This window comes from Notothenia rossii (assembly GCF_949606895.1).
Source record: "Notothenia rossii genome assembly, chromosome: 6".
In the NCBI taxonomy this organism is placed as follows: Eukaryota; Metazoa; Chordata; class Actinopteri; order Perciformes; family Nototheniidae; genus Notothenia; species Notothenia rossii.
Window position 1 is genome coordinate 34,307,684 of NC_136909.1, and position 14,168 is coordinate 34,321,851.

Genomic DNA, 14,168 nt, shown 5'->3' on the forward strand with positions numbered 1-14,168 from the left:
TTTTATAATATACAAAGTAGTCTGTTCCGTCTCCAGGATCCACATCCAAGTAGAGATGGTTTCAAAGACTGTTTGCTTGGGTCCTCACAATGTTTGAGATACAGGATTAGAAACTCAACATTGACATCTAAAAAATCTATTAATTTAAATCTATAATCACCATAAATAGGTTTGTAGCTTGATTCTTCTGACAGTTTGGATTTAGTTAAACACTTTTACAATTGTAAGTCACACCCTAAAAAAGCATCTTAACATGCTTAAAGGGCCCATGTCATGCTTTTCCGGTTATTACCCGTCCCCTTGTGTGTTGTGAAGGTTTTTCTGCATGTAAACGGTCTGCAGAGTCACAAACCCCCAAAGTACACCCTGTAGCGAGTAAAACTCATAACACGGAAAATACCTGTCTATGTTGCCTCAGAACGCTTCGTTGGACATTTCTCATTTTCCATTGTTTGCTTCCTGGGTTCTGTGACATGTGAACACCCAAATCAACAACAAATGACCGGATTGGCCCAAATGGACCAATCCGCGGAGCACCTCACACACCAGGATCCCTTGGCTAACTAACAGGGAGTCCCCATTGACTTGCATAGAGCTCACTGAACGCTGGGAATAGACGAGTTGGGATCGCGGAGAAATGCTCTCCGCAGACCCATTCTCACAGCGTTATAAACCTTTTTCTTACTCAGCATCAAGCCACACTTATTATTTTTACTTGTGAGTGTTTGTGTGTGCTCAGGATGAGTTTCGCTGTGTCTCGCTGTATCGCCAACCCGGAAACCTGTCCGCTCCTCGCAGCAGTGGCGAGCAGTAGCGAGCCTCGCAACGTCCCGACCAATCAGAGCACACTGGGCTCACAGGGAGGGGGAGGGGGGGGGAGCTCCAACAAGCCGTTTAGGACAGAGAGTGAATACCTGGTGAATACACATACTATACAGAGATGCTGTATGAAAAACCAATGTGATTTTGAAAAATTGCACAATTTAAATATATTCTAGTAGACCTCAACAATGGAATTATGATCAATAGAAATGGCCATGACATGGGACCTTTAAACAATAAATAAATGCTGCATTTATTTTATATAGAGTGGCACAGTAATAAGTCTTCAAACCGGGAAATTAGCAAATTGGCATTCAACCACTTCCGGTTGCCTCGTCTCAAAGTCATCATGGTGATTAGAAGCCTGACAAAAGGTCTATGGTTAACACAAGCTGAAGAGATTTTCTTATTATGAGATAAAACACACCAGTTCACACCCCACTTGAGAATGTCTGAAGTGTCTGTGTGTAGTGCTGCGTACCGGTACGCCGAACCGGTACTGGACTTGTAAAAAGTTTTGGTTCAAGTCCGGTTAAAACCGGAACGTCGGGAACCGGTACTTACGTATATTCTCCTTTTTGTTCTAAACCATCTAAAACCTTCCATAGATCGAGAAATTTGCGCTGAGAAAAGACGAAAAACATTGTTTTGGCTTCTGATATGGCGGCCATTACTGAGCTCACGAAGTCTCGCAAAATATCGCAACTGCTCACGAGATCTGTGTGACGTCAAGGGAAGCTGGACACTGACAGCGTGGGATGCTGGTTGCCATATTTGGTAGTGTAGCTAAGCTAACTCCTTTGTATGTATGGTGATATAGTGTCTGCCGAAAGAGCAACACTTCCCCCAGACAATGTCAATATGTTGTTGTTCTTGAACAAGAACACATAGACTTGTACTCTTGCATATTGAGTCTTGTATGTACATCACTATGTATGTAGTTGTGTTGTGTTACTTACTAACTACAGTTAGTAAGTAACACATGTAGAGTTCTAGAAAAGACATGGTGTAGACACAAGTTGGAAGGGGGCACAATAAACCTGACGAGTTTGAATTTGAGTTGATTATGAGTTTATTTTCAATTGATAATTAGCTCACAGTAAGTTCACTTTAGTTACTCACACCACTTGACACAAGTCCGGACTTATAAGTCCGGACTTGAACCTGAACCTCTGGACTTGAGTCCGGACCTGAACCTGAATGTGAGTCCAGGTACACAGCACTATCTGTGTGTCATAAAAACGGCGGTTGCTAACAAGCAGCTAAGTAAACATTTTGTTAATGGATCCCTTGCCATGCTAACTTCAGGGTTGGCCTACCCTACAACAATACGTCACCACTGCACCACTTTATTTCTAGTTTTATTCGTAAACATTTTACAAAAAATAACTTTGCTTCTGTTGTTGAATACAAAAATAACAACGAGCTTTATAGCCAAATATTATTATTCAAAGTTAGACAAGGAAATAAGTATTGTTTTGTTGTAGCAAAACTCAGATCTGTATATTCTCAAACACTGTTCATATATATATCTACCAAGAGCAACGCACCTATTGCGGATAATTCGGCTATGCACCTATTGCGGATAATTCGGCTACCAATCTAAAACTTTTTGTAAATCTGCATCTTAATTTATCAGCGAAATAATCCAAACAAACGTAAGCATTGTTTCACCTTCATCAAATAACGGACAAACACACTGATCTTTAATAATAAACTGCTTTATTCATAGATGCTATCGTTTTTTAATCTGGTCCGTTTGTTTTGTAAATAAAGAAGCCTCTCCAGATAATACAGCTCCCATTCAAGAACTTTCTAATGATGAACAATGACGGTATCCATAGTGAGAGAAGGAATGCAATTGTAATAACAAAATTGGTAGCACTTCACAACAAAAAAAACGGTGTCTTTTGTTATTAATTAAGGGAACCGTAGTGGCAGCAAAAACAACTATTATATCTTAACTATGCACATGTTTAATTAGTGACTGCCAACACCATAAGAGTAATACATTAGCTCAGTTGTTTCCCCTTGTATTTTTTAATTGAATTTGACAATCTCGACCATGTACAAAAAATATTGCCGAAGACACGAAAAGAGATGTCTCCTGCCAAGTTTAAAACACAAGTTTCTTTCCATCTGCTCAGGTCATTTTAATTACAGCAAAGATATTTGATTCAAAAACAGTGTAATCTTAAAATAACCCCTTCTGGCTCACTTGTATAGGACTTGGCCATCATCTGTTATAGAGTAGCTTGTTTTTCATCAGCGCTGTGCAGTAGACAGATGAAAGTTCTCCGCTAATAATCGGACATTGCTGGAAAAGACATCAGTCATAACAGTTTTACAATCTGTTGTTCTGGGCTTGCCTGACAGCAGCAGGTGATTTTTCCATAGTAATTAACCCTTTACATTAAATGTGACCCTGTTATAGCTTAAAGCCAATCATAACATTTAACTCCATTAAATGCAAGCCTTTAATAATCAGATACTTCTGCTGTCTTTGAGGTTTTTCTTGCACTTTTGTCAGTCAAAATGTGAGCTAAGAGTGAGCTCAGCTAAATCATTTTGGTCCATTTCAGCTGCTGTCTTTGTTACTTCAATGCCAACAACCTGTAGGCCGACATATATTGTTTTTAAAAAAACATTCTGAACTAATTCACAGCTATCCCACATGGAAATCCTCCAAGGCGAACAAAACTGCACAACATTTGCAGACTTTTTCCATCAAAAGTGTCAAGTTTGAGCTGTGTCCCTTTCTGTCTAAATGCAGATTTCTCTTTCCTCTTTGTTTTTGTTTTTTCTGATTGGACTTCCACCAAAGTGACCCCCTGACCTCCTGTTATGGTCCCATTGTGAAAATACGAGCTCCAGAATGCAATGTACCACCTGCAAAGTGACTGAGCACAATCAGAACATTGTTCTGGAAACAAGTGCGGCCACACAAACAGGCAGCTGTAAGCTAAATACAAACTCAATGTATTTGGCTGTTAAAGAAAGATCTATACATCTGAAAAAGTCATGCTCTGAATAATTATGCATTTGGATTTGCATTTATTTGTGCCTCTTTTCATAAAAAATGTTAGCTTCCCTAAAGACTTTTGCACCTGTATACTTATCCTCTCATGGCAGTGGGTAGCCCTGCTGTTTTGAGAATGCATTTCGCCTTCCTTGTAGGCCTTAACCTATGTCTCTAGAGGCATGTCTTTTTTCACTCTTCTGTCACTGCTCTGTGTTTTTTTCCCTTCCTTTCTCTTCTTTTCAACCTCCCTGTGCTCTCTAAGACCTTTAGTGCCTGCAGGTGTATACATAGAGCTGTTTTCAATTAAGGGTCAACCTCGCCTGTAGCGTGCATCTGATCAATGAATGCCCCTGCACCTGTGGTAATAAAATACCAAGGGAGTGGAGATAGTTCCATGAATGCTAATCAGATGTTGCCCTGTTGTTGCCCTGTCTCATTCTTAAAGGACAACACACTGCTCCTGACAGCTTGGCTGTGAAAGGTGGGGGGCTTTACCAGCAAACCACAGAAAGGCCAAACAAAAGACCTGGTGCTCTCATCAGACATAAGTGAAATACAATACTTAAATGAATGGGATGCTTAGTCAGTTGTGAGGTTGTTTGGTTAGGGGGAAGCTGAACGGGTAGTCAGAATCAACAAATAGTAAATAGAAAGGGTTGGGTTCTGATAGATTACTTTTAATTTAAGATCCAATTTCAAGTTGGTAAAATACCTAGAATTGTTAGGCTGATTCTTAAATTGTTATATGCAGTGTTGTTGGCAAAAAGAGATTTACGTTAAATCTGCAAGAAGGTTTTTTAGTTGGCCAATTTTTGTTTTTATAACTTGTATATTTAAATTATTGTGTAATCTTTGTCTTTTCTTTAGCAACATTTTGAAAGCCTGATAACCGCTTTGAATGGTTAACATCCAACTAGTGGATTGTACACTGGATTAAGATTAGAAAAAATGCTATAAAAACACCCGCAAAAGAATATAAAATCTTTGTTATTTAATTTTGTATTCCGGAAGCTACCCAACAATTTAAGTTTGTTGACTATAGTGTCTTATCAAAAGCACTTAATCAGGACTTCTTTGATATTGCTCACACATATTTCTCAACCTGCCAGATGATAGAAATGATGTTCTGTTTAACGCAAACAAATCACATCCATATTAGTCTTGTTAGCATTTTGTTATATCTCGTGCCGAATAACATTTGATACAAAGTCAGAGACTAACAAGAGGAGCAGAGGAGCCCTGCTGAGCAGACATGAGGCCTCTGTTTCCTCTCTGCTCCGGCTCTGGCTCAGGCCCAGAAGTCCATGTCAGCAAATGTCCTGACCTCGCGTGCTCACGGCAGCCCTGCAAGGTTTCCATCAGGCTCCCCGCGATCTCCCCGCAGTCCAAACCACAGCCATGCTCATTGTCCATTGTGCTGCTGCGTTTGTACAGTCCACCTCAAGAATTCTCCGCTCTCTAACTCTCTACTCTATATTAAAAGTGAGCTATCACTTGCTGTGCCAAGTAAAACCAGCGCCACGAACACGCACAGTGAATACATTTCACTGCGGATCCAACCGCCAGATGCTTAGCGAAAATAAGATCGTGGATGTGACTGACATGAGAAGCCTCGCAAAGCTGATCCCAGGCTCATTTTTAGCGAGCCAAACCCCCGCCACTCTCCACGACTGCTTCTTTGGCGAGGGCCCTCAGGCGACGAGGTTTTTGCAGGCTCTATTACATATGCTGTCAAGCCAATTGCCTTCTGTGCTCTATGTGATTTTGGACGAGTCTAACTTTGGAGTTATCCCCTGCAAGCTCTGTCCAGAGACACACATCCTGCCAGGCTTAAGCTCACAACCACATCCCATAGATCAACATACGCTGGTTTAAGACCAGGTGGTACAGCAGATAATAAATAACAAGCTGTTGTTTGACCTGGACGTTGCCACATTTTAGAAGTCATTCCGTATTTAATATTTCATTATTTGATTAATGAATCCCCTGGTCACTCACTGGCTAGATGTAAAACACCCAAAAAGAGTTGTTGCATAGTAATTCAAGATGCGATAAAACTAAAAAGGGAACCAATGTTTACTTGCAAATAGTAATAACTTGCCAGTTGCCAGTTGTGTTGTGACCCACTGGTGCCGTAGATCCAACAGTAGATTGATGATGATCCTCCACCTTAGGTGCTTTCATGCCAAGTATTTTTCCCAGGAATAGTTCCCGGAATTTAGTCCCCCGGAATTCTTAATTCCTGAAATATCTAGTTGATCGCGTCCACACCGGAATAAATCCCTGAGGGAGGATTACGCAAATGAAACCGCTGACGTCACGCGTATACTGTCGCGTATAAGTCCCGGAGCCCCCCGGGTAAATTGCCAGAAGCGCGGACACCTCCTCATCACTCCACCGCTCCCACGTTTTATTTTGTGTTGCCATAAATTAGTCTCTCTCCGTTGGTGCGCTGGGCTAATGCTAATGCTAATGCAAGCAAATAAAATGGCGGCTTCACAAAACTTTTCCGAGTTTTACGGGGCGTGGTTTGCAATTCGCCCAGCCAATCAGAAATTGGAACCTTTTCCTCCCCAGGAAAGTACCACCTCTCTAGCAGGGACTGAAAAGGGGTGAAAAGGTTTGCAAAAAAAAGTTCTAGTTCCAGATCTTTTTGGTGTGAACGTAAAATCCCAGGAACTATCGGAACTATTCCTGGGAAGGAAACTAGGAGTTAAGATTAGGGGGGAAACTGCACATTGCTATCACTAGAAGAGGGGTAACTTTATTTGGCTATTTTTCTGTAACAAATATAGCATGGCACTGTAAGCTACACTGTGTACAGAAAATGAGCAGGCTGGTGCAGGTGGTTGGTGTTGAACGGTCCCTTAGAGTTTTGCCAGAAGAGATTGACTGTTTCCAGACAAATCCCATTTTAAAAATGGGCCCTATTCTAAATTGCTTCTAACTTTCTCCCTACCACTGTAGAGAAAGTCAAGCTACCTAGCTAACAAGCAAGCCCTATTTCTCCTAAGCTACTACCTCTGAACTCCTGGCTAGCCAGGACTACACTTTGGAGTACTACTGACTTGCGTTTGCACAATAACAACTAACTAAATGAACAATGTTTGTATGTACTAGTCAAATTACACCTTACCTTTCCCAGTTATAACATAACAAGGACATTTTCTAAGAGATTTGTTTTCTTCTAATAAGAAATGAAAATGGTGCTGTCATTTTTATATTTAGGATAAACATAATAACTGCTAGCTTTCTTTGGCCCCCCAGAAAGCGGTTTTATTTTCTAAAGTGTAAGCATGACTCCACAGTTTTGGACAGGACCTACAGTGCATAACCAAAAATAAGAAGTCTGTTACAATTGTGTTACTAAGGACATTTTTCACTAATCAGCACATGAAATTAGTTGAGAAAATATGTTTTAAATTATTTCATATGTGTTGCTTTGCATTACAATGTAAGCTAATGACCTAATGAGGAAGAAACTGCTCTGGTGTTAACATGTGCAAGACAGACAGGGATAAGGACATGTCTTCCAATTTCAACTTGCATTGTAGTAGATATAGATTTTTTAGAACTTTTAAGCTTTCTTTAGTTCCATTCAGATCTACACATCATTTTTCACTTTTCAAAAATCCTACTCTTGTTCTCTCTATGTTTGGACTAGGTCCATCACTACATGTTCCCCAAATGCAATATATCTTATTTACCTTAATAAGCACTCAGTAGGAAAAATATGACAATGATTCCTTTGATCCATCCAGCCAAAGCACAATGTGCAACTTCCCCAAGCCCTGAAAGCCAAGGTGGCCACAATACACAAAGAAAACTCAGGTAGAATATCTTGCGTAGCACATGTGTAACTGATACATTCAGCTTATTGTAATCAGAGGTGACAGAGGATTTTACAAAAAGCCCAAAATAAAGTAAATTGTCATGCTGTGTGGAATTTTTCTTGACGTCCAGCAGCCCAAAATAATATTTTCTATGAGATTCATTTTCCCAAGCACTCTGAGGAAAAATATTCTGGTACAGTATGTGTTGTTTCTTAAGAAATCACTGTACTATTGAAAGTTCACATCTGCCATACCCAGCTGTACACTAATGAAAGCTTCAATCTGTTAATATGCCTCTATAATAAAAGAAGATATTATTTCAAAGCACATCTGTTACGAATCAGGAAATGAAAATCTCTGGAAATCTGTCCACTTGCTGAATATTTATTTGTAAAACGAAGGCTACAAATGAGGAAGGAATGCTATCTTCGCATTCCTCAAAGACCCCTATAATGATATTCCATTAATTATGCTGGGAAATATTTGCTTTAGCAAGGTTTTGCATGTGTGAAAGACAACACAACCTGATACAGATCAAATTAGTTTGGCAAGGTTGATACAATTGAACAAAAGTTGAAGCCTAGGGAGAACTGCTACAGTATATTGAATTTCTTAACTTTTCATTGTAATAGTGTATAGTTCCTCTTTTCAGCTCTGCAAACAGTCTATTTGAGACTAGCTAAGACAATAATCATTGTTGTAGTTCAAGGACACTTAGGTTTACACATTTGTAGGTGACAGATGTAAACATGTGCAGTAAATAACACATGAACAGCAACAACTTCAAACAATTTCAAAGTGCAAGTGAGAGGGAACATCAATCACGTTCAACTTTGTCAAATTAGCACACACTAAAATTCAGATTTTGACGTGGGGATAAAACTGTAGTATGACAATATGGCATTCTTTTAATACAAATCATCCCGTGACTGTAAATTAATTTCTACTTGTTAAATACCATATTCTCCAAATAAAATGTACAGAGGCTACTTTATCACAACATCTGCACAACAATATCATCATGCAAAATAATTAAGACATTTGAAAAAATGAAATTCAAAACCCACCAGTTTCTCTGTGCATAGTATTTCCAGTTTTATTCTGAAGGACTAATTTCGGTTGTTTCAATTCCTACCCTCTCGGTTTCCCGCCTCCTTGATAACTTTCACCTGTCCCTCGTCACTCAGAAGACCTCTGCTCACCTGATCCCACTTCCATATTAGTTAGTTAGTACACATATACCGGTGCATTTTCTTTTATTCAGTTCATCTTCGTTTTACCCTTTGTCTAGAGTTTTGTTACCTGCTATCCTGTGACCCTGCCCTGTCTCTTGGATTCAAAACCTTTCAACCATTTCAATTAAATCATTGCTCTGTTCCTGCTGCCATAATCTGCGTTTGGGTCCTTCCCCTGCTATCTCCTATCCATGTCAACATGTCGGATAGAGTTAGTAGATCTTACTGAGAATAAATAGTTTAAAACATCAGTTTAGGAGGTCCAGGAAAAAGGCCCCCCGTGTTTTTCAGGCTGAGTACATTTCACTGTAACGCTGTTTATACATGTGTAAACATGCTTTGAGGCAGCAATAACAGCTGTTCTCTACCAACAGAGGTGGACAAAGCATTACATAAAGTTTATAACACACTGGACATGAACATCTTGACAACAGAAAATGGCATATTGAATGATTGATTGATTATCTTTCTGAGTCTTTTGAGGAGAATGTTACTTACCTCACCCCTAATGTTTCCTCAGATGATTACCTTCGCCAGTGCCATGCCATATTTCCGATTTTCCGATTAGAACTTAGTACTTTTTTGGCATATTGTTGTGTTGTTTGTTTATTATATTATAACTTAGTACTTTTTTAAGCATTTAAGATATGCAACACTAAGCTGTCTGTGGCTCTTTCCTGCTGTAAAGCTGCAAATTTCCCCTCTGTGGGACTAATAAAGGTATTCTAATTCTGATTCTGATTACAATATTCAGAAATGTTTCCAATTAGACAGAAAGCCCTTTACCCCGAGATAAACCACTAAGGGGCGTTTGTTTTTGTCGGCTTGCAGTTTAATGGGAAATTTTTCATATTGGGGTGCGTGAATAATTGCTCTTTTGTAAGTTTGTTATTCAATGTTGTTTGGGCGATATATCAAATAGTTACAGACAGATTTTAGCACGGGCCACAATGATGAGGAACCATGGCGTCTTCATTTTGATGAACAAAACGTTTTGGATTACTAGTTCTTTTTCATTCATCATCCTCCGCATGCACTAATCGGTGCATGAAAAAACGTACCTGTGGTGCTCACATTAGGTATCAACGATTCAGATAGAATGACATCCACATACCTTCCAAATTTTGATTAATGTTATCTCGTGATTATCTTTTAACCTGGCACAACAACAACACATATATTTGTAATAATAATTTGAATCTGTAGGACAGATTTTTTAAGAAAGATGTACTTTTTCAACACCACAGATTCGTTTCAGAGCCGTTTCACATTCCTTCCTCATTTCTATTCTTTTAATGCCAGGGCCCACCTGCCTTGACCACAATCCAAAGGAAAGACACTTAAAACACAGGGCTGGATTACAGTCAGCTTAATACCTAGTCATTAGCCACTAATAACCATCATTTAATAGTGAAATTCTTGTTATCCCTCCTAAATGAGGCTTGATAAGAAATGTGTTAATTGACGGGAAACTCAAACTTGCAGCGGCTCATATGTGTTTCTGAAGTATTATTCACTCTCCGTGACTGTGTGTGTTGCTTTAGCTACTGGATGGGGTAACCCCAGTCACTTGCCTCCTCAACACCTGTGTTTACTTTGGGGCCTCGGCCCCCATGACCCAGCAGCAATCCTTCACTCACTCAGAAGATAGAGTGAGGTCCCAGCCTCCAAATATGTGCTGTCTGTGCACTTTTACCACTGTGTGATTCTTCTAAGACTTTCATTATGGGGCACGGGCCAAACGACTCGTATAAATTAGTCTTTTTCCAAATTCCAGTCACTTTAGATCCAGTATTTTTATTTTACTGTAATGTTAAGCTAGCTCAGAGCAGACATTGGTTTACAGGGTTTCCCTGCTTGTTGTGGCTGTTGAGGCTTTTGCTCTGGGTATGGAAAGTGGATTTGAGGAGCAATTAATTTAGAGAGTTACTAAACTTTCTGTGGACTACGAAGCATATACAACTGGATTCAGTCATTTTGAATATTCAGCATGAATGAAACAGATTTATGACCAGGGGATTGCCGGTTCAAACTAACAGGTATTGTTAAAGGAAGTTTGGGATTATAGCTTAATCTCACATATGCTGTAAGAGTCTAACTCCTGGTTTCCACCGGGTCCGTCTGCGGCGCGTTGCGGCTGCGCCGCGGCGTCCGCATGGATCGCGGCCACTCTAGTCAATGGGTGCTATTCCACCAGACGCACCGCGTTACGGCTCAGAAGCGTCCCAGAAGCGTCTCACCGCTGGGCTCCGCTCGAAATAGGATTGAAGTCTATTTTTCGACGCGACGCAGCCGTAAGGTAATGTCGGGCAGGAAGTGGGACGGTGACAGCATCCGGCCCACCCCCCAAATAAACAAGAACTGCGAGCCGGCATGCACGACGCTCCGCTTCCGTAATGCTTCTGAAACGCTCGTGAAACGCGCCTGTTAGGGTAGGACGCCGGAGGAGGCCGGACCAAAACCGCGGCGCAGCCGTAACGCGCCGCAGGCGGACCTGGTGGAAACTAGGGGCAAGTATTGAACTACTATAGTGCATAGCAAGTGTGTACAGAGCAGCAAACATTGAAAATTGTCACGTACCGAAAGCTGACTTTATTTAAAAAATGTTTACACTTGTTTCATTTCCTGATATAAATCATTTTTTTCTTTAGATACTGTTGAACAAATTCAACATACATACAATGTTTATATTTCTGAAAGTAAGGTATCGAAAGAGTAGAAAGAGTTTTTGTTGGTACTGAAAATAAGGCATTGGATTAGCATTAATGTAAAAGAACTGCAATTGATACCAAGTAGTAAGTAATTACTATATCAGTGTGTTGTTGATGCTGCATTTAATGGTTATTTTCATGTTATTTATGCCAGTATCAAGTAAGATCCGTTGTTCCCACAATGCAGCTGTAGTAATCGAAAAAAATGGCTTCAGAGTAACGGCACATATTACAGTCCTTCACTAGAAAACATTTAAAAGGATGAAATAAATATAAAGTTAATTCCAGGGAAGGCCTATCACCATAATTAGGTTTTGTACAAAAATATGTCCCTTAAAGTTATTTTTGCTACCCTCAATATGTTTGTTTACATTAAACTGTCACCATAACTTTTTATGACAATAGTCTGCTGTTATTGGAATCAGGATTTACTGTGTTACATTTATTTACTAGTTATAATCATGTCATGAAATAGTGTTAAAATTACAATAATGTTGTTTGTCACAGTTGTTTGTGGGACAAAATATTGTCCAACAAAGTAGTTATTACTGCCATAATCTTGGTGATTTAAAATTTGGTTAAAAACAAGTCTTTGCTTACACATTTTTTGATTTGTGATCATCATAAATGAAAAAAGTATACAATAATTTAACCGATTATCCTTTAGAGTAGCTGAAGTCAATAGAAACAGCAGTGTTACACTGTCACTTTCGACAACATTAGCTTTTTTCCTTCCATTTCTCTAACTTCTTCTCTTGTTAAGAACTTTTAACCACAACTGAGAGGCTCCAATGACCTGTTTACTGCCTTTTTAGATGTTACCTTGGTGTAGATCTGATGAATGTTGTGCTGGATACAAGCCCGTTTTTTAGCTTGTGCTGCAGTGTTAACTGTTCAAATATTAGTGCCAATGTTATTTCAGGTGTGTATACATTAGAGTGCAGCAAAACCATGTTTCCACGGAAACAGGCCAGCTTAAGTGTGAAAATCTGTCATAGAAAGTCATTAAACTCTGATATGATTAAAATTGCTCTGCATAATGAAATTAGGAAGGGCATTTGACCATGTGTCATTCTTCATAGTATTAACATTCTGTCATAGTAACAACATTGACTTGTCAAGAATATCTATGATCATTTGGGTTCTTCCAAAAATAAATACTCAAACCATTTCAATGAGTAGTATTCTTGATTGTTCATTTAATAATAATAATAATTCCTTATATATATTATAGCGCTTTTCCAGAGCTCAATGCGGTTTACAAATACACATTACACACATATCATACATGTAACGGTCATGTACTGTGGACAATACCCACAGGAGCAAATTCAGGGGAAGTGTCTCTTGCCCAAGGACACAACGGCTTTACAGACGCAGCTGCGGCGGAGGAGGGTTTTGAACTGGAGCCCCCTTGATCTGATGATCAACGCACAGCCCACTGCGCCACTCCACCCCCATTTAAAGCAGATAGTGCCCTGACCCTATAACATGTTAAAGGTGGAAAGCCTCCATAAAAAACATGTAAGGCTTCATGTGACATTGTTTTCAGGTTAAGAGAAACATTTCAAACCGTTTGAGTGTTGTCTTTTCCAGGACACTGGCAAGTGCAGGAAAAGAACTCAAAGATAACTTCCTGAAAGCCCTGGCAGAGCGAGAGGAGGCCAACCGCAGTGGGAAAATGACTGTGAGTACATTATTACAGCACTCCAATTGCTACGTAATGGGATTCCCCTCAAATATTTCTGCTATTCCATTAGGATGGGAACAAAATCCATACTGTGTCAGGTTGAGTGGAAATACCCCCCCCCCCCCCCCCTTAAAATACCATGAGCGCTAGCTACCTGCCTCTTTCCCATCCATAAAACCAAGTTTACATAACTACCTTGTCATAGGTGTTCTTTTAAGATTGAAGATTATTTTAAAAGGGGCCTCACCGGCCTCAATGGCTCCGATTAATGCATTTCACCATCAGTGTGGCCACGGCATTATGACAAAGCACACGTCCCGGCGAGAGCTGGCCGCGGTGCGTTCAAGGACCTCAGTAGAAAATCGGCCCTTTCTATGTCAGCCCCCCATGGGCCAAACTTCCTTTTCAATCAATCAATCAATCAATCAATCAATCAATCAATCAATGTTTATTTATATAGCCCAATATCACAAATGTTGCATTTGTCTCAGTTTGTACAGAATATCAGTATGACAATACGACACCCTCTGTCCTTAGACCCTCACATTGTACAAGGAAAAAGACCCTCACATTGTACAAGGAAAAACTTCCAGAGAAAACCCACAGTTTAAAGGGAAAAATGGGAGAAACCTCAGGGAGAGCAACAGAGGAGGGATCCCTCTCCCAGGACGGACAGACGTGCAATAGATGCCGTGTCTTTTATGGAAGGTTTGTCGGCGGAGCGGGCCACCAAAGAGTACCACAGCTTCTTAGCTGCGGCTCCACAGCTGCTTGCATGTCCCCTAAAAACACAGTTTTATGGGGAATGGAAAGCTCAGCTGTGTACTGACAGAGTGGATGGACACTGAGGCTGGG

At 40.1% G+C, this 14,168-nt stretch overlaps 1 protein-coding gene across 2 annotated transcripts in view; it reads left to right on the forward strand.

Annotated features, from left to right (window-relative positions):
• The window catches only part of cfap299 (cilia and flagella associated protein 299), a 107,842-nt gene that overhangs the window by 10,981 nt on the left and 82,693 nt on the right, over positions 1-14,168 (forward strand). For both annotated transcript variants that reach the window (XM_079687181.1, XM_079687182.1), the window contains exon 3: positions 13,220-13,310. In XM_079687181.1, the coding sequence (XP_079543307.1) occupies positions 13,220-13,310 (91 nt within the window). The remainder of the gene's footprint in view (positions 1-13,219; positions 13,311-14,168) is intronic.